The 19898-nt window shown below is 46.3% G+C and overlaps 1 protein-coding gene across 1 annotated transcript in view; it reads left to right on the top strand.

Annotated features, from left to right (window-relative positions):
* The first annotated feature begins 208 nt into the window (after nucleotides 1–208).
* The window catches only part of GAD2 (glutamate decarboxylase 2), a 39500-nt gene continuing 19810 nt past the window's right edge, over nucleotides 209–19898 (top strand). Inside the window, exons 1-7 of the mRNA XM_075022455.1 lie at nucleotides 209–284; nucleotides 575–634; nucleotides 796–945; nucleotides 2053–2286; nucleotides 7211–7301; nucleotides 8135–8247; nucleotides 12131–12246. Coding sequence (XP_074878556.1) covers nucleotides 209–284; nucleotides 575–634; nucleotides 796–945; nucleotides 2053–2286; nucleotides 7211–7301; nucleotides 8135–8247; nucleotides 12131–12246 — 840 coding nt within the window. The remainder of the gene's footprint in view (nucleotides 285–574; nucleotides 635–795; nucleotides 946–2052; nucleotides 2287–7210; nucleotides 7302–8134; nucleotides 8248–12130; nucleotides 12247–19898) is intronic.

Raw genomic sequence — 19898 nt, 5'->3', positions numbered from 1 at the left:
CGGCAGCACGGCGGAGCGCGCCCCGGGGGCGCCCACGGGAGACGCTCCCACCCACGCGTGCCCGGGGCGCCCCCGCCCCTTCGCCTGCCGCCGCCTGGCGCAGACGCACGCATTTACACACCCGCACACTCACACTCACGCACACTCGCTCAGGCCGCCTGGGCTGCAGCTCGCCGCTCCTCGCCCGCCCCGCCGGTTCGCCTCCGCCATGGCAAGCCCCGGCTCCGGCTTCTGGCCCTTCGGGGCCGAGGAGGGCTCCGCGGCCGCCGAGAGCCCCGGCACAGGTAGGGGGGCGCCGAGCAGCCGGGCGGGACCGGCCCGACGGAGCCGCGGAGCCGCCGCGGCAGCGCTGCCCGCTCGCCGGAGACCCCTTTGTGGCAGCTCGACCGGCGGGACGGGGCGGCGGGGACCGACGGCGGCTGCAGCCCGGCCCGGCGCGGCTCGGCTCGGCTCGGCTCGGCTCGGCTCGGCTGGGCGGGGAGGGGGTGTCCTGGGGAGCAGTGCCGGCTGTCGGACGAGGCGCCCCCGGCCCGCGCCCGTCCCCACGGACCCTCCGCTCCATTTTGTCTTGCAGCCAGAGCCTGGTGTCAGGTCGCCCAGAAGTTCACGGGAGGGATCGGAAACAAACTCTGCGGTAAGGGCAGGGAGGCCCCGGCAGCCCGCGGCGGAGGCAAGGCTGCGCGCCCGCGGAGCGCTGGCGGGCGGCCGCGGGCCCTGCGCCGGGGCGGGGGGCGGGCGGGGGGGACCGGGGCTGGTGCCGCGGTGCTGAGGCCGTGTGTCCGTGTCGCTGTCAAGCCCTGCTCTACGGAGATGCCGAGAAGCCCGTGGAAACCGGCGCCAGGGCAGCCCCCGGGGCAGCGGAGCCGCGGCCGGCCTGTACCTGCGACAAAAAACCTTGCGGCTGCCAAAAAGCGGAGGTGAATTACGCCTTTCTGCACTCAACAGGTAACGGCGCTCCCGGGCCACGCCGCGGCTCGAAAACTAACCGAAAAGCAGCGTTTCGGTCAGGAAAATCGCCTCCGCCCGCGGTGCGCGGAGGCCGGGGGGGGGCCCGACGGTGCTCGGCGGCGGCTCCGCGGAGCTCGGCGCCCCCAGCCCCGGCCCGCTCCTCCGCCTCCCCGGCACCCGCGGCCACCGGGCGCTTCTCAGACCCGCCAAAATAGAGCCCAAACCACAAAAGGTGCCGAAATAAAATCCCGGCGTGCTGGATGGAGCATGCAGGTTGCTTTTTCTAAGGAGTACTGACAGCAGCGACCTTCTCGTTGAAGTCCCTGCGATGTAATTAAGGTTTGAGGGGAGGAGGGAGGAAGAGCGCTCCCTTACTGATTTATTTTAATTCGAGGTGGTTTTGCGCTTCATCTTTCCTGACCTTGGAGGGAGCGTCTCGGCCACTAAATAGATCCCCGCTGCCCGCAGAAATGCGCTGGCCAGAAACGCTCCCGTTTGCACGGCAGACCGGGACGAGCTCTGCCCTGCACTGCTGCGGGCGCCCTGCGCTTCTGCTGCTGCCGACCTGACCGCTCCCGGGTTCCCCCAAATTACGGGGTTCCGCTACAGCTCGGCTCTGCCTGAGCTGTCGCACTTAAACACGACATGTCAGTGTGTGTGCACTGAGAGGCTGTGCAGCATCGCCTCAGAAAAAGGCATTAAATTATCAACAAGTTACTTGCATTGGAGAGTCACGATGAAGGTATTTTTTATTGCAAAGCAAATGGCAGTTTTTAGAGTGCTCCTTGCAGCATTTGTTTCCCAATCTTTATTTTTCCTGAGATTCGTTTTACCTTTTTTCTTGCTCTCTCCCATTGTTTTAAAAATTGGTCTGAAATACTCTGTGGGCAAAATTTGCAATTTTAGGTAGGATGTTAAAACCTATTACCTCTCAGAACATTCCTTAAAATACAGTCCCACCAGTTTGCTTATTAAATGAAAACGAAGTCCGTTTGTATTGAACGCAGTGAAAAGATTACCTAAACATAAATGGGAGAAGCCTTTGTCCAAAATCTTTGTATATGGTCATAAAACAAAGTCAACTTTTCATTTCTCCGTTTCCAGATCTTCTGCCGGCATGCAATGGAGAAATAACAACTATGTCTTTCCTACAAGACGTTGTGGACATTTTACTTCAGTATGTGGTGAAAAGTTTTGATAGATCAACAAAAGTTATTGATTTCCATTACCCAAATGAGCTGCTCCAGGAATATAACTGGGAACTGGCAGACCAGCCACAGACCTTGGAAGAAATTTTATTGAACTGCAGAACAACTCTGAAGTATGCAATTAAAACAGGTAATAGCCATGCTCATTTTCTACCGTGTATGGTCTCATGCATTGATTAAAGGTATCATCTCATTTTATCTTGAAACGTTAAAGATTGAAGCAGCAACTGTATTTTGTCAGTTCCAAGCAATTTCTAGCTGAGACAGAAATCGTTTTCCTAAATGATAAAATACTCCAGCACCCTGTCTCTGTAGCTGTCAGTGCAGCATTGCACACCCTTTCCAATTTAAAATTAATGCTTCTATGCATCGGAGTTGCCGAGTGTGCCACTGAGCAGCCTTTTCACCACCCTTGTGACTTTCCTCCTTTCCTTTTCATCCATTTTACATGTGATGGCCCGGGGATCGCCCCTTGCTCCCCGCAGACCCAGGGGATGCCTCGGGTGCGGAGCTCGGAGGCAGCCGGGACGTGGGGCGAGCGGGGTGGTTGTGTCCCTGCAGGGAGGCAGGAGTGACCTGCCGATTTAACAGGCAAAATCGCGATAAACATCCTGTAAGTGGGAGCTCTGAGCGGCCATTTGCCGTGTTTCTCCCCTTACCTGCAGGACATAAAAATAGAAGAATTTGGCAGAACTGTGCACAGAAGTATTTAGGGTTTTTTTTCAACTTCAGGCTCAAGCAATAAAAGCAACGCCCGAATTATTTCAATAGCCTTTTGTTGTTGTTGGTTTTCACTGAGGAGGGCAGGGATGGGTTGACTCCTGCCTGTCTGTGACCCAGCACCCCCCCCATTAGTCGTGCCCTTCTGTGGGCTTCGTGGCGTGGAGGCAGCGTGGAGCTCACCCAGGCGTGGGGAAGCCCCCGGCTCCGCACCCGGGGCCACCTTAAATAAACTGCGGCGGAGCAGACAAAAAGCGTAGCTGCAATTAACAGCTGTGATTGAGAAATAATGTGGAGTGCGGGAGCTCTTAGTGAGAATTCGGATTGCTGAGAAATTGCTTAAAAATAAATGTGTAGCAATTACTGAAAGAGACAAAAGGCTGACTTGTGAATAGAGGTTGAGGGGAAAACAAAAACCAGGTTATGTCACCTTTTGGGAACAGAACAGACTGATTCCACTAAAGATTGTGGGGGATCTGTGTAATCCTCCTCTTTTAGAGGTGGAAATGGCCAGCTGAATTTTTTTTGATGTATGAGTTGGGTGCTGTCAAAGCGTCTGTAAAATACTGGAATAAATAGTTAGATAAATGATGTCCACAGGAACAAAGTCGATCAGTCCAGTGATCCATGTGATGTGTCTGGGTAGGACATAGGAAACGTATTTTCACAGAATGCTGTGAAACACAAGATCTGTGAATCTGGGAAATCAAAGAATAGGGTTTCTTAAGCAATTTTCGTTTATCTTTTTTTTTGTTATAGCCTGTTTCAGATAATGGACCTATTTCATTTTGTGTATCCAAAAAAAGACCCTTTAAAACAATGTTACTGTTTCTCTTCCTCCCTGTAAATATGCAAGGCTTTCGTTTCTTGGCATTTCAAAATCTTTTTAAATGAAAATAGTGTTTTCAAGGGCCAAGGAGTGGTGCTGGGGGGGTTGTGTGAGATGTGGCAGCGTGGCGGGTTTCAGTCAGGGGGTGCAGAGCTGCCTTGCTTGGCTGCCGGAGGGGCTCGCCAAATGCGCGGGGTTTACACCCGGAGCCCTTTGGCATGTGCTTCAGCGTAAAATGCTTGAATTACCCTCAGAGGAAGGACAATGTGGTGAGATTTCTGGCGGCGGGGGTCTGCCTCCGCTCCCGCTGCAGGAACCCTTTGGACATGGCCCCTCCTGGGCTGGGGCGGGGGGGCTGGGCTGTGTTTGGCTGCAGGGGCCGGGGAGGCTGATTGGAAAATAAATTGTATTGCTTAGATTAGCCTCACAGCTGGATCCCCAAGTCCCACTACTGGTTGGGATTCGAGGAGCCGGATGGATGATTTTTTGGCCGAGGGGCAGGTGTGGGATGCTCCCAGGTGCTGCCTGCATGCCATGGCTCGCTGGGGTGCCCGAGGGACCCGCACGCGGCTTTGTACCCCCTTACCAGCTACCGGCATCCGCCCCCAGCGAGAATTTTGTTTGAGGGAATATAAAAAGGTAGTGTCTGCAAATGCAGGGAAAGATGGATGTGAAATTCGGTTACTGTGCAAAGTTCTCCAGGGGAGGAATTGAAATGGGAACGTTTAAGAATGGTTTGGAAACCCCAGGAAGGGCGCGAGGAGCTGACGCTGGTTCAGCCTCGCTCCCCGGCAGGCCCCGGCGCTGGTGGCAGGCCGCGCGCGGTGGGGCTGCGAGCAAGGCCAACGCCAGCGCCGCCGGCCGTGCCTTTATCCGCGCTGCCCGGCTCTGCCCGGCCCTTCTCCTCACTTCTGTGTGGAGGCCGCGGAGGCTGCATGTTCGTGCTAGGGGACGTCCGTGCCTAAAACCGAGTGTTTGAGAGGAGGGTGTGTGGGGCGAAGGCACGTCCTCGGCAGGGAGAGCCCGGCCCTGGCTGTCCCAGTGCCTCGGCCTCGGTTCTTGCCCATCATCTCCCGATTTACTCTGGGATGTGTGTAAATATGTTGTGTATTGCTAAACCCACCAGTGAGCGGTAATCCTATTTTCACATCTCCCCCCCTCCCCGCGCCCTGTCAGTCTGTTTTCCAGTCACCTCTTTGTTCGGTGACAACAACAAAGGATGTGCGTTTCAGGCAGACGGCACCTGGGTAGTAATTGCTGAGCATCTCTCGCAAACTCTTCTTACCTGGCCGGCGGAGCCTGTATTTTAACCAAAGCCACAATTTTCCATGGCCACCTAGTCGAGGAAGAGAGCTCGCTCCCGTATTAGGGTATCACACGGACGGACAAACCCTTGCAGCTGAGGCTGGGGTCAGACTGGGGCGTTACGTTCTCTGCCGTTGCGTGTTAAAGCCGTGCTGCAGGAGGGAAGGGCACGGAGTGGAGGGGGCCATGTTACAGGTGTAGGCGCTGGGGGCTCAGCCGGCAGCCACGCCAGCAGCAGCAGCTCCTGCTCTCCCTGTACTAATATCTCTGTAGGAGCACAACGCTGCTCCCCCCGCCTCGCTGGCTCCAGGGTACGGCTGCCCCGAGCCCTGCGTGCAGCCGGCCCTGTTCCTACGGCAGTTCCCAAAGCAGGAGGTGTGCTGCGAGGTTTCCTTGAAGAAACAAGCAGTGACAACAGGGCTGTCGCCTGGGGCTGGGCATGGGGCTGATGGAGAGCCGTTGAGACGCTGCAGCTGCAAATACGAGTTCTGCTATCCCCCAGCTTTTCAGTGTGGATTTATTTCCAAAGCAGGAGTTTTTCTGGCCTCTTTGAGCCTTCCAGTGGCCCAGATTCACCAAAGGCTTTCAGCTCCTAATTTTCTGTTGCTTTCTGGTGGAATTTGGGAACCCATTTGGAGCCTGGCTGTGAGATTGAACCTGAGCTATAAATACCAAAATCTCTCTCAAAATCCCATCGTCGGGGGAGATGCAGTCCTCTGCAGGCAGAGCCCCTGGCGTGGGATCGCTGTGGCTTTGGTGGCGGTGGCAGGGTGCACGTGTGTCCCAGGCCCACCTACCCCACTCGGGAGCGTGCAGGGCAGGGGCCGGATCCTCTTCATCCTGCTGGATCTCGGCAGCATCCCTTGGTGCCTGAGGGGCTTTGGCCACCTGTCCTGGGCAGCGTGGACCCGGGAAGGTGGCAGGTCCTGTCTCTGGTGGGGAGGGCTCGGTGCAAAATGCAGTCAGTCTGGATGGCAGCAGCATGGGGCTCGTCTCAGGTTAAGGGCGCAGGGAGCTGGATTTTGCATGTGTGTGTCTCCAGCCAGCCCTTATCCCCTGCTCTGGTCTGCCTGCACAGCCCGATTACTCTGCCTTTGTGTGCTGCAAGGTGGGAGCGGGGGAGCAATTCCCCATGCTGTTCTGCCAGCCATGTGTCTGTGCCTGATAAGAGGCCACCAGAGACCGAAGATAAGTTTTCTCTTGGTGCTGGGTCTGCGTTTCCTCAATCATCTTGCTTTATCTTTTGTTTTCTGTGATGGCAATAACAGTACGTTGTCTGTGGGTCAGGACAGGTGTTTTCCAAGCAGAGGCTGCCTTCCTTTGAGTTGGACGGCGTTTTAAGTAATTGTGAACCATCCGTAATTTGTACTGGTAATTATGCCACTTAACAGGGGCTTGCGGGGAGCAGCTAGTAAAAACAGAGTTTTAATGGTCCCTGGGTTTAATGGCTCTAGGCATGTTTTTAAGAAAAACCTCTACCAGAATTTTAGAAAAAATTAGGAACCAATTAGACTAACCAGGTAAATGGACTATCAGCTCATTGAGTATATTCTCGTGCATCATTCTGCTGGGGCAGCAGTGCTGGTTTTCATGGCATTTGTTTAAAATCACAGTTGCGAGCAGCCAGGCTATTTGTAATTGCACTCTGACAGGGAAGAAATGACAAGGACCGCCACCTTCCCTGCCATCTTCATACAATCATCAGCCATTGAGTCATGTGCAAAGCAGTCACCAAAATGTTCCATTTTCTCATTTTGCCCTGTCTATTATAATCATTAGCCATTCATCACTGATGTTATATGTAATGGCAAGCTCTTCAGATGGTGTCTTGTGCTTGCCTTTCAAACCTAGCCAGGCAAAAACACATCCAGTGACAACATGTGACACACTAACCGGAGCAAACAGCTATTTTTGTGAGGCAGCGATGTGCTAATTTTCAAGGCATATTGAGAGGATAATAGGGAATGTTGGAATTCATTATTCTGCGTTCAGTGTAATTACTCTGATTTTACTGAGTTTGGAATGAGAAAGAAGAGAAATCCTGCCTTTTCCAAGAAATGTATTTATTGCTGTTTGTTTTGTTTTGTACCTTGAAAGCACTTCCTTCTCTATAGAAATCTGGAGGTAAATATACCGTTCAGCACTGAATAGTTTCATTCAGAGTCATCAGCCTTTTGATAACATTTTCCATCTTATGCAGGGCACCCTAGATATTTTAATCAACTTTCAACTGGATTGGACATGGTTGGATTGGCAGCAGACTGGCTGACGTCAGCAGCAAATACTAATATGTAAGTAGCAGATTTTTTTCCAAAGTAATATTTAATGCAATTTTACAGTTATACTCTAAAAAGCTGCTGTAGCTGAAAGAAAGAAAGAATACTTTTGTGTTAAGGTTGCTGGAAAAACAATTGTCTGCTTTTTAAATGGTTGCTACTGCTATTTACGTGAACTTTCAACTTTGTTCTGTAGGCTGTCTTCTATAAAATTTCATCATACTAACATGATGTCAGTTTTGCTACCCCCCAAAAAATATACAGAAAAGAATATTTTAGCATTTTGCATGCATAAATATGTAAAACGAAAGGTGTGCTAAGTGAACAGTTGCACTCATGTAGAGGGGTTATGTACAATCCATACTCAGAGCAGTTAGAGCCATTGCTTTCTGTAAGAAAGAGGTGCAGAATTTAAAGTCTGGAGTCTTTTTTCACTTTGGGACTAGGAAGCATTTTTGTGCACTTGCTTAGCTTCATGCACTGTCTTGTCATCATGAATAGGACTGCTGATGTGTATGCTTCTAGACATGCACACAGGTTTTTGCAAGGTGAAGGTCTGGCTCTGCCCAGCAGTTCTTGAATATAGGGGGCAAAGCCTTGAGCCTGGAAGAGATGGGCAAGAATTGTTTCACTGAAATGGGTGGAAGTGGAGTCTTAAGCACTCTCAGCATTTCTCTTTCTAGACATTTGATGTCAAATCAGAAGGAAGATTATCAAAATTATTGTAAAACAGAACTCTACCCAGTGCAAGATAGAGTATATTGTGGCTATAATGTAATGTAATATTGGAAAAAGATGTGTTAGTGTTGCAGATTAAAGCATTAAACATGGACATTACTACATTTCAGGTTCACCTATGAAATTGCTCCAGTGTTTGTACTTTTGGAATATGTCACACTAAGGAAAATGAGAGAGATGGTTGGCTGGCCAGGGGGCTGTGGCGATGGGATATTTTCACCTGGTACATGACATTTCAAGCTTTCTTTATTTTTCAGACTATGCTATATGACATCCCCTGTAGTTAAAGAGTAAACATAATTATGCATGTTTGAGAGGACACTTGCTAATAACTACCAGTGGCCTCTTCGAGATAAAGTATTGCATGTTTATGAATTTCAGGGATGTGATTATGAGGGTCTGTTTGAGCAAATTGCACTGCATTATAAGCAGCTGTAATGGCACATGGGAAACATAATCAGAAGAGACATTTGCCTTGCAGTTTCTCTTTGCCCCCACTTTTTATGGATTACATGAAATATAAAGACTATTGTGTTAATAATGGAGGGAAGAAACACAACAATGCTCACCATCACCGCAGGGGAAATTGGAGCAAAGAGGGAAACACGTAGCATCCCTTTAAGTAATTTTGGTGGAGTCAGTAGGATCTTGCCGACATTACAGTATGCAGTTAGCTTTCCGTGTGTGAGCTGGCGTGTTGAGCTCAGTGGGGGTACTTGGGTGGCTAGTTAATCTGAGTGCTTAAAGGCTCAGAAACCTGGTTCCTTCAGGGCAAGTCAATAAGGCAAAAAGTGAGCATGATTAAATATAGAGAAATCATTGACTCTGACAAACACTACATTGGTAAGACTTTTTTTTTAAATCATTCCACTTAGTCTTTTGATTTATGCTCTTTGTCACCTCCTATCTTACTCGGGAATTTCATTGCTAAAAATTTTGGCCTATCTCACCAAATTGCAAAAAATTGAAAGAATTGACATTAGGCATAGCATCTTGGCTTGTCAAAAGATAACAGACTGGTAGCTGGTGGGGAAGGAGCCCTTCTGGAAAGAAAGTTCATTGACTAATGGAGGCGGAAAGAGTGTTTAGACTATTGAGCAAAGGAAAGGCCTCACTGATAACAGCCTAGGATATTCAGTTGTCCAAGGGCATGAAGGGTAAAGTTCATGCTGTGCAGAAGATCAGGCAAGGCTCATCTTCAGTTTCTGACATCTGAATGCATATGTGGGAAGTAGTGCAGGAGTTTTGTCCTGGGCCTTTCCACAGAGGTGGAGAAAAATATAAGAATTTGCATTACTTCTTGTTGAGTCCTTATTTAAAAAGCACTGAGAGTGAAAGCTCTGACAGCTTTTACTGTAGTGCTTCGAGGTCCTGACCAAAACCATGGCCTCCATCACACAGGGCAGCATCTAAACGTGTATCACGAGCCCAGGACCTAAGCCAAAGTTTTTGGAAACTGGACAGGGTTGGTTACCGTCCAGTCCCTGGCCTGACTCAGTAGAGCTGGTCTTCAGTTCCTCACCTTGCAGGCTTGAGCCACAGTAGCCCCGCCGGGCTGGGCAGGGACCTAAGAGCGGAGACAAGAGGAGTGTAGCAATGCTGCTCAGCCAGACCTGGTGGGCACGGGCAGCAGGCAGGGGTGAAAGGCTCAGTGCATGCACCAGATCTGCCCAAGTCTGGCAAACCGTGCTTGAGATAGTGTGAGTTAGGAAAGATGTATGCCTCAGGAGGACCTGCCACCCCTCCCGGGTCTGCGAGAGGTCCCTGCCTGACCTGGGGGGCCAGGGTGTTGCTAGTAGGTCAGATGCTGGAGCTCACTTCATCTAGCTGAAACCTGGGTGGGAACGGGCTCTCAGGCAGGTGTGTACCTGTGCTGGCCATTTGCAGTGCTGTCCCCTCTCGTCCTTTCTCTTTCTGCAATTTCTGGTTTGTTGTGCAAAGTGCATCTTTCTAATTCACTCTCTTAAGGCAGCAATACCCAGTGTGCAGGTTCTGCTTTTTTAGGCAATTATCAAAATCATCTCTATGCTGTCTTCTCATTTCAAACTGTCATGACTTCAGCTGAAGACGTTACTGTTGCAAAGAAAAGGTTCTTGCTCTCTGCATTCTCTGGAGTGAAATACACGGTATCGATACATGCAAAGCGTAAAGGCCTGATTATGTTCTCCAAATTCTGTAGGTGTGTTTCGTCACCTGCAATTAACAGTGGGTGTAAACACAGCTGCAAAATTAAAGGCAGAATGTGGGCTTATTAATAAGCTTAACGTTAAATGGCTAGGTAATAAATACTAATAGGAAATCTTGGTATTGAAGAAACTTAACAGTCTTGATTCTTTTGACACTGAGCCAATGACTTTGGACAAGATAGGCCAAATTTTTTCAACTTGGACACCTTAGTTCAGTCACCTAAATCATCAACAGCAGCCATTACATGACATCTGCATTTTTTAGGGACAGGTACCCAAGCATTTCCTCTTAGTCTCTCAATTTCTTGTCTTGTCATTTCTGAAAAGAGGTGTAGAAATATGTTCATACCTCTCAATATAGTTGAAAGGGGAAGAAAAAGCCTGATCTGTTCTGACCCCCATGCCAGCTATGCCATCCCTCTGTGGCATTTTCCCTTGGATTCACAGGAGGGGGTCACAGTTTCTGTGGGCTGTGGAACAGTATATATATTTCCAGTGGGATAAACACAAACCTTACAAAAGTCAAAACAATGTTAAATTTGCCAGCACATATAACCTGCTGGTATAACATGGTGTAACATAGATGCTTTCAGCAGAACTACCTTGATCTGCTTAAAGGGTGGACTTTGTCTTATCTCACTTTGGCTGTCCAAGCGTTGGGTGTCTACCCTGGGCTGGTTACAGCAGCTCCCATATATTCAAGGGAGAGGGGTGGATGCGTCCACAGGGCAAGTCATCCAACCTACCGCAAACAGCTACCTTAGGATGAGCTGAACCATCTTCTGGAGTGCATGTCTTGTGCTCTTCACTCCATTTTTAGATGGATGAAAGTTGGGCTAGTTGAACTCTACCTCAGCTGCACTCTGACCTGTTCATTTAAAAGCCTAAACCCATGATCAGTATACACCTTTGCTTTATATAAATATATGTGCATAAACATCAATATATAATCAATCTGTATATATATATAATATATATACAAGATAAAACTGCTGGATTTTATGTATACATGTCTCTGTGTGTGTGTGTGTGTGTGTGTTTGTATGCATACATATGTAAAAGTACTCAGACTCTGCCTCAGGTTCTGCATTATATTCCCATAGTGCTCATGCAGCATTAAGGTATAACCAAACCTTGTTCCACTGTAGACACAGAGTCTCAGTTCGTAAAAATCTCAAAAAGGAAAAATGAAGTGCTTGGTTTTAATTCATGCATTGGCAATTGAAATATGGGAACAGAATACTGCAGAGTTGTCATCTGAATACCCATCTTGAAGTGGGGTAAAATATCCATCTTGAAATGGGTGTTTTAAGTCAATGTATGCCAGTGATTTTAAGGCTAGTATTAGGGACATCTAACCTTTTTCCCTTGCTCCAGTCAGAGGACAAATAAAAAGAAAAATATTTGTTAGAATGACCTTTTTTGCCTTTCTCTCCCCAACCCCCCCTCCAGTTATCCAGCAGATAGTGTCTGTTGGGTTCCCTCAGACCCGGGGCATGAAACGCCACCCTGATTTGGGAGGGGAGAGCACACATTAGGTTGCACTTGGAAGCCCCTTGGGAAGTTGCCTTGGGGTGGCATCTGCTTGGGAGGTGGAGCAGAGTGGGTGTTATGTGTTGATGGCATATAGAAAGATAAGATTGGGGACTAAAGGAGAAATGGTAGCAAAAACAAGGTTGAAAGGAAGCCCAGATCATTTTTTTCAGTAGTACTTTTTGCATAAATTGTTATTTGGGTGTAGTAGATCCTGTTATTACACAACCCAGCTGTGAGGAGCATCAGGAAGAAGAACCCATGTTTCTGCCATGAGGCAGAAACCTTAACATTAGAGTTAGAAAAACTGTAGCAAGACTTGTCATTTGTTCTGCAATGATATTACAATGCATAGAAAAAATAACAGTATATTACTGTGGACTCCAGGTGGTGCCATATCTAACATGTATGCTATGTTGATTGCACGTTTCAAGATGTTCCCAGAAGTTAAAGAAAAAGGAATGGCAGCTATTCCCAGACTGGTTGCCTTCACATCAGAACATGTATGTGTTTCTGTTTTTTCCTATCTGTTACATCTGCTTGTATGAATTTATGATGAAGAAAATAGCTAAACGGGAATTTTTAGTAACTGTCTTCATTTGTGTTATTCCTTCATTGAGAATAAAAAAATGGGAAGGTGCTGGCTTTTTGATATATAGAGGGATGATCTGAGCGGTTATCTGTGGCTGAAACCCAGGGAGACCAGGCTCTACAAACCACTGCCATTTTTTTGCTCTCACTTGTGCCTGTATAAATGTCGATGTGAATGGTAAGGACCACATCAAATGATGAGAGCTCATCATTGGGCTTCAGCACTTTCTGCCAGGAATGTCTTTTGTTTGGGTCACTCTGGGGGAACAGAAAATAATGTCAAATCAAAACGTTTCTAGCTGAAGCCACTCCTGCTGTTATTTAATGAGGGGGTGATAACATGCATGAAGACAGTAGTAGGGAAATGCTCTGTGTGTGTACAACAGAGCAGCTGCGGTATACGGTGGGCAACTGGGCTTTGCTCTGGGTTTCTGTCTGTAAGCAAAAGCTTCAGCACACTGGGGTTTGTCACAGGCACCTACGGGATCTGACAGTGCAAGAGGGGAGGGGAGGTGGGCACAGGAGAAATCAGAGTGGTCCGCATGGGAGAAACGCAGACTTTTTTGCTCTTTGAACAACCATACAGAAGTCATATTTCTGTCTGTATTGGAGGAGGTTATTTCAGCTTTATGGCCATTTAAAATTCCTTGCAGCTTATAGTGGAGAATGCATGTGCAGGAGGAAGGGGAAGAGGAAGGGTTGTACCCAGGAGGGGCTGTGATCTCTCTTCAGGCTTCATGGTCCCCTTCTAAATTTCTCTCCAGCTGTGTGGGCCCAGCCAGAAAGGACTCTTTCATGGCTGATGCCCAGTAGGATGCTGTCCATGTTAAGTAGCAACACCCTCCTGTCTGCATTTTTTGACTTGCCAGAGAATGTGTTTCCATTCTGTGCAAGTGTGAAGAGCAAAGTGTCTTGAAAACTGATCAGAAATGCCTAGGAGGAAGTCCCTCTGAGGATGCCTTTCATGACAGTAGGGTGAGATGCAATACACAACTGCAGGCTCCGTGTTGCAGAATAATTGTCCCCAAAGCAGTCAAAGAGAATGATATTCTACAAACGAGTGGCAACTCTCCAAAGTTGGCTGTACAGCTAGACATGCCTTATTCATATGGAAGTTACAGACCTAATAAGTCTTGCAAATAAGGTTCAGCATGATTATTTAAAATAACAAATCCTATTAATCATTAGAGAATTTCATTGTATTCATAGCTATGGAATGTTAAACAATGAACCAAATTGTGCTATCAGTCTCAAAATAATGAAATGAGCTTTAATAATTGTGTTTTCATGCCAGGGAAGAAGCAGTCCCCATAGCAAATTAAACATTCCAAAATCAAATATACTAGAGAATCCATAGAACAGCATCTGAAATCCATTACATTCTAAAGATATCTTGAAATTGCAGTTTTGTCCCTTCCTCAATCAATTTTTTTTATAAAGTATGTAATGGCACATCTTCTAGGGAAGTTAAGAAATCACGCTACATGAAGACAGCACCCTTTAACCCTTAGTTGCCCAGAGGATATGGGATCAGGGTTTAACCTTCAAAACAGCAGAGGCTGTTAGAGGAATTACAGAGGCCTAGAAGTACAATCCCTTTTTAGATAGGAAATGTCATGCAGAACATGAATAGACACCAAGATATGAGAATGTCATTTGTCTGATTTACAACGTCATGCTGATCTTCTACTTTTAGACTACCCAGCCTGAATCTGGTTTCTCTCTGCCACCGTTGGATGCTCTTGTAAGATGATGGCTGTGGAACAAGCAGACTATAAGTGGGATACTATCATTTCCCCATGTTCTGCACATGTGGCATGATAGTAAACAAAGCTTAAAGTTATTGTATGTGTTTAGAAACTTGGAGATTTTTGTCTCAAAATTTTCAGTCAGAAGCAAAGGTTGCAGTATCAGCAATTCTCAGACAAGAATTTCAGCATCACAGACCAGACTCTTATTTCCATTTCTACCAGTCTAGAGCTTCCATTACTATAAATGAATGAAGTTACACCACAATTGCTGCCAATATTACTGGAATCAGAATCTGGCCTCAGTCTGATGCCCTGATAGGTTCAGCTGCCAGTGGGGGAGAAGGGAAGGGAGGAGTAATTCACAGCTCCTAAGTAATTCCCTTCCTAATTTAGGAGTGCATCGTGTTCCTAAATTAGGAGCCTCACTCTGCACAACCAGTGAATAAAGGCACCTCTGGAGAGGCACTCGGAGCATCCAAATTAGGAACCTAAATATTACTTAATTTAGATGTTCTAAATCACCTCTGGGAGTGGTTCACCTGCTTCTGTGCATTGACCATAAGAGAGATCAGCCTCCGGACATACGTAACCTACATTAGGTGCCTAAAATAGGTTATGTGACTATTCACCATGCATGTTCCCAGTAAGCATATCTTCCCCGAGCTGTTCAGTAGGACCATGACTTATCTCTCACTCTGCTTCTGTTTATTTCTGTTTCACCAGTGATGGTGAAGTACACTATAACTGCTTGGGTCGGTCTTGGCCCAGGTATAATTTCGCTGAGATGCATTCATCCTCAGGACTTAATTCAATCCTCTGTATTCACCAGTGCATCATCAGTGGTTCTTTCGTCTGCACTGGTGCAGGAGCAAAGTGGTGTCCTTCAGGGCAGCTGTTCTGGACTGTACATGATGCAAGAGACCTTGACTCAGGGGTAAAAGTGATGGATGCCAGTTGTAAAAACCTATTTTAGTCTATTGTTTCAAACACAATGAAAAATCTAAGATGAAGGCCTGCTCTTGTGTTCCAGCGCATCAGCTTTAGGCTGTTGTCAGTGTTCAGCTGAGCACATCTCTTTTTCAGTGTGGAAAAAGCAGCTGAAAGGGAGAGCTGCCTTCTCAGAATATTTTAGCTGATCCATTTCTCTGTAAGGCAAGTCCTGTTGAATTTTAACCCATTCCCTGTTGTGATTTTGACCTGGCCAACTAGCACTCTCTTGAACAGCATCCAATAGTAGCTGGAAATAGTACGGAGCAGGGATCACCCCTAGCAGGCAAAAATGACAAAGTCGTCTTACCCTGAGGAGGAAAGGGTTGCAGAGAGGGGAAAGTTTAGCTGTAGAGAACTAGCTGGGTTCAGGTTAAAAAACAGCCTTTGGCCTCTTTATTGGTAGTATAAAAATAGCTTAAGAGACTTACAGCTTTTCCATGGACTTGGTGTTTAATTAGGGGCCGTACAAACTCAATCCACAGTTCAGAGAATGAAAAAAATGTTGGGCATAATTGGAAAGAGAGAAATTTCCTCATCTCCTCTGTTCTCCAACCCAGCAAGACTATGGTCATGTAGTCCACATCAGCTTTCCTCATTTCCTACCCCTCTAGCAGACCCTAAGGAGGAACACCTTGTCAGGTGCTCACCGAGGAAATAGCAATACAACTCCTGTCGTAGTTTTGGAAAAGAAGAGTAAGAACTGGCAAGTGCTTGAGTCTGATCTGATAATAAGGGACCTCTTCACCCAGTTAGAGACCCAAGGGGACACAGAGAGATTCTTTCTGCCTCTAGCATCCCCCCATCTGCACCGCTCTTGGGGTGGACTAGCTCCTGCCTGAGGCTTCACTGGGAGTGCATCTCCGGCATCCACGGACTGTGAAGGGAGGGTCTGTTGGCTGCTCAGGTATAAGGTGCCAGCATTGCAGAGAACCAGACATACTCAGTGGGACCTCATCCTCTGGGGGAGCACTGGGAGTGCCTGTGAGATGTGGCTTGTCTGTGGTGGTAGGGGAGCACCCTCAGCAATAGCACACGCAGCATCCACACAGCAACTAGATGGGAGGAGGCAGTTAGCAATAAATCACCTCTTCAGCTTCTTGCATGCTGATTTCCCCTTGTGGACAAGCCCCATTACTTGCAGGGAATACAGCAAACTACACCGATAGCTGTGGGAGAAGAGTGGCTTTGGCAAAGTTTTTGTTGGAACAGTTTCTGAAACCTAATATGGAGGTTCTTGGCACTGAGGCAGAAGGAAATTAAAAAGTGACTTCTGTCTCAAAGTAGGGAGCTCCATAGACCTCCATTTCACACAGCCTACGGAAGATTTTGGTTTCGTTTCTGTGTAGATTGAAAAGCTGATCTCTAGTCCCACCACTTCATAGCACGTAGTGTTGCCCTCTGGCCAGGCGACTTAGGAGACAGTTTGCAGGACAGCTACCTGCAAGAAGCAGTCCAGGGGGTGGCCTCTGTGGTGGGGCTTCCAGGGAAAGATTTGAGGAGCCTGAAAGTCATGTTTTCTGTTTGGTAGCATAAGTTACGAAGCCATACGTTATACTTCTGAGCATACAGAGTAAGTAGGGAGTAGTTTTGTTTCCACCTAACAAAATTAAAAATCAAACTTATGGATTCACACATTCTTTCTTTGCACTACCTAATGCATAATAACTAGAAAAGTATTTTTGGTGATATTTGAAGCCAGGGGGAAACAGTGAAAATTTGGTCTTACTTGAGGAGCAACTTAATTCAAGTAACACCATTCAAATCAAAGTAAAACCATTTTCCAGAAAAATAGTGCTTGAGGGAAGACTATCCCATAGGAGATATTCGTCATTTGGGTCTAATCCTTCATCTGGTTGATATCTCATGACTTTTACACTGCCACAGGATCCTCCTGAACTCAGTGCAACATTTCTTATCCACAGATAATGCTGTGAAACTATCCGCACTGGAAAAAAACAAGTGAGTCTTGCTGGATTAGAAAAGCAGTATGAAGTTACATATTTCAAAAATGCAAAAGATAGACATATTAGTATCTTGTGCAGAAACATTAATATATTAATTTCTCTCCTGACATTAACAAATAACTTTAAAAACTGAATAGCAGTAGCTAAAGGAAACAATAGCAAACATATATGTCATTACAGTGTATTTAAAAGTGTAATGGGACACAGTATACTCCTTTTGTAGATAACTGAAGGAAAAGCTATAGCATACAACTAGGTGTTAAAGATAGGATTCGTGTCACTTTAATCTCCTAAAGTGTAAACATTTAATCTGAGTTAGTCTATACACTTTTTATAGCCAATAAAAAGAGAGCAAGATCTGCAGCAGACAACTCATCCTCATCTAAAATGGGTGCCAAAGCCTCGGGGATGAGGTGCCTTCTGGAGGTACCTTTTCTTCCCCACTATTGAGGGAGCCCAAACAGCAAGCCTAGACCAGCCACACATATTTAGATGATTAAGAGAGAAGTAGCCCAGCCTACACATCCAGGGATCCCACATTATTTAAAGCCCAGGAGAGGTGGAGAGGAAAGTGTGTTCACCTCCTTTGCTGGTGTGTGGCTGATAGGGTGAGGCTGGGGGTCCAGGTCTGCTGGGCACCAGGCTGGCAGCAACCAAACCTGCAGGCCTCGAAGAGGATTTGGATGCTGGATGGCTCAGCTTGCTCAGCATTTGGGAACTCACTTCTTATGAGCTCCCTCCACAAAGCTTGTGCCACTCTGGATTTATGTGAGCAAGGAGAAACTGCAGTCTGAAAAACAGCCATGGCCTTTGGGGCTCAGAACATTAGGATGGTTCTTCCTGATAGCTTCAGCCGTGTCATGAGCAAGTAATTTAGCAAGCTATAAAAATAGAAGCATCTGTATATTGAAGCATTGTTCATTTAAGATAACTGTGCCATACTTTTCAGCATCGTAACATTTTTAATTATTCTAATTCTTCCTTTTCCCAAAAGGCCTATTAATTATTTCTCCTGTAATAAATTTACAATGTGTTTTTACTTTACAAAGCTAACTGTGGAAAAATGGCTATCGGGTAAACAAACCTATTCCTAACAGCATTTGAAATTTTAGACAAAGGGAAAATTCCTCTGGCTCAAAATGACCAGGTTTTTTTCTGACCAAAAATATGCTTTTGTCACTAATATTGGCTAATACTCTCTAACTTCTCCTTCACCACTGAATTTTAACCACATTCTTCTCAGAGAGGAATTGAGGTTCCTGTCTATTGGGGATGTATTTATAGTCTTCCATGCACCCATTTGCAGTGCATGAAGGGAGGGAGGGAGAAAGCCTCAGTGACAGCCCACTCCTGCCTGCATGTTGTCCTGTCTCTGGCAAGCACAGGACAGTGGTGAAACTCTGGACCTGCCAGCTTCTACTAGCCTGGTTTTTCCTTCAGGACTGGCATCAGGCAGTCTGCCCCATCCTCCCTTTTTGACTCAGGTTCTCTCACCATAAGACTAAAGATCTGTATAACTCCTACAGGGCTGTGTCGTGAAAGGTGGTGTTCAAGCTCACTTCTCTACGTGGCCAAACAGCCTGTAGCCCCAGTATTCCCAAGGGGTCACAATTAATGTCCTTCTTCCCCATTAGCCTAGCTGAATCTGTCAGTAGTTCCGTCTAACCAGTCTTATTTCTGCAAACCTTTCCTTTTCTTTGACCTTTATATTTTTCTATGTTTACCTTTATATTACACAGGCAACCAAATTTTCAGCACCATCCCAGGAATATTAAAACAAAGTTTAATATTCATCATCATTAGGGAAGTTTTCTTTGCTCTTAAAACTATATTTTTTCCATTTTCACTGTCATCCTGGCTCTTTTAGAGCCTCTCAGGCAGTTGGAGTAATTCCTCTGATGTTACCCTGAGAAAGAAATATAGAAGCAGTCATAGATCTGTGACTGTATACACAGATTGAGCAATTTCATATTCAAAGTTTGTTTAGAAATTGTAATTGCATTTGTCCTTCTGTGCATAGACTTCTGTATTTCTTCCCAATTTATCCCTAAACCTGTTTTGGTTCCTGACCGCTGAATTCCCTTCAGTCTGTAAAAAGCATGCAGGCAACCAAGCTATCAGCACTACATTCATTTTTTCCCCAATGCTGTTTTAGCAGTGCCGTGAGACTTCTCAATGAGGCAGCTGAACTTGGCCATATTCCAGTGCATGCCTTTGAGCACATGGGCTTAATTTTCTTCCTCATAGTAAACCATTCAAATCTGTATTTTCTTTTAAAAGGCACTTTGAATAGTTCTATTTTCTATTAGAAAAACAAATCACAATAGTAAATCTATTTTAACTAGTATGGAATAGGGAGCAAGATTAATCAACATAATGTCATTGACTCAAAACTCAGTGAAATACATCTGTGACTCTTCACTCCTACATCTCTACCTGTATTTATATATTACATTACCCAGTATGTGCACATCAGTTTGTGTAATACCTAAATAAAAAATAGATTAATTTTTTTAAGTATATAAATTCAATTCTGGCTTCACATAGCATATCAATGAACTGTCATTATGCTGGCAATATTCTGTCTTTGTTTCAGTTCTTGCAAAGTTAAAAAATACCTTCCTAAACTTGGGAATTTTTTATAAGCCTCCTCATGGCCTCTCCTCCTCCCTGCTCTCATGAAGTTGCACTGCTGCACCATGGGTCTCAGGGAGACCTGAAACGCTGGGAAGAGACTTCAGTACTTTCCACGTATAAAGGTTTGTGGATTGGTCACAGTCCAAGCCTTAATCTACAGTGCATTTGTACTTGGGAGAAGTCCCCTGACTTTAGTGAAGCTGATGAAGCCTGTGGAAATGT

Source organism: Buteo buteo, chromosome 2 (assembly GCF_964188355.1).
Source record: "Buteo buteo chromosome 2, bButBut1.hap1.1, whole genome shotgun sequence".
In the NCBI taxonomy this organism is placed as follows: Eukaryota; Metazoa; Chordata; class Aves; order Accipitriformes; family Accipitridae; genus Buteo; species Buteo buteo.
This window is presented reverse-complemented; position numbering and strand designations above follow the sequence as displayed.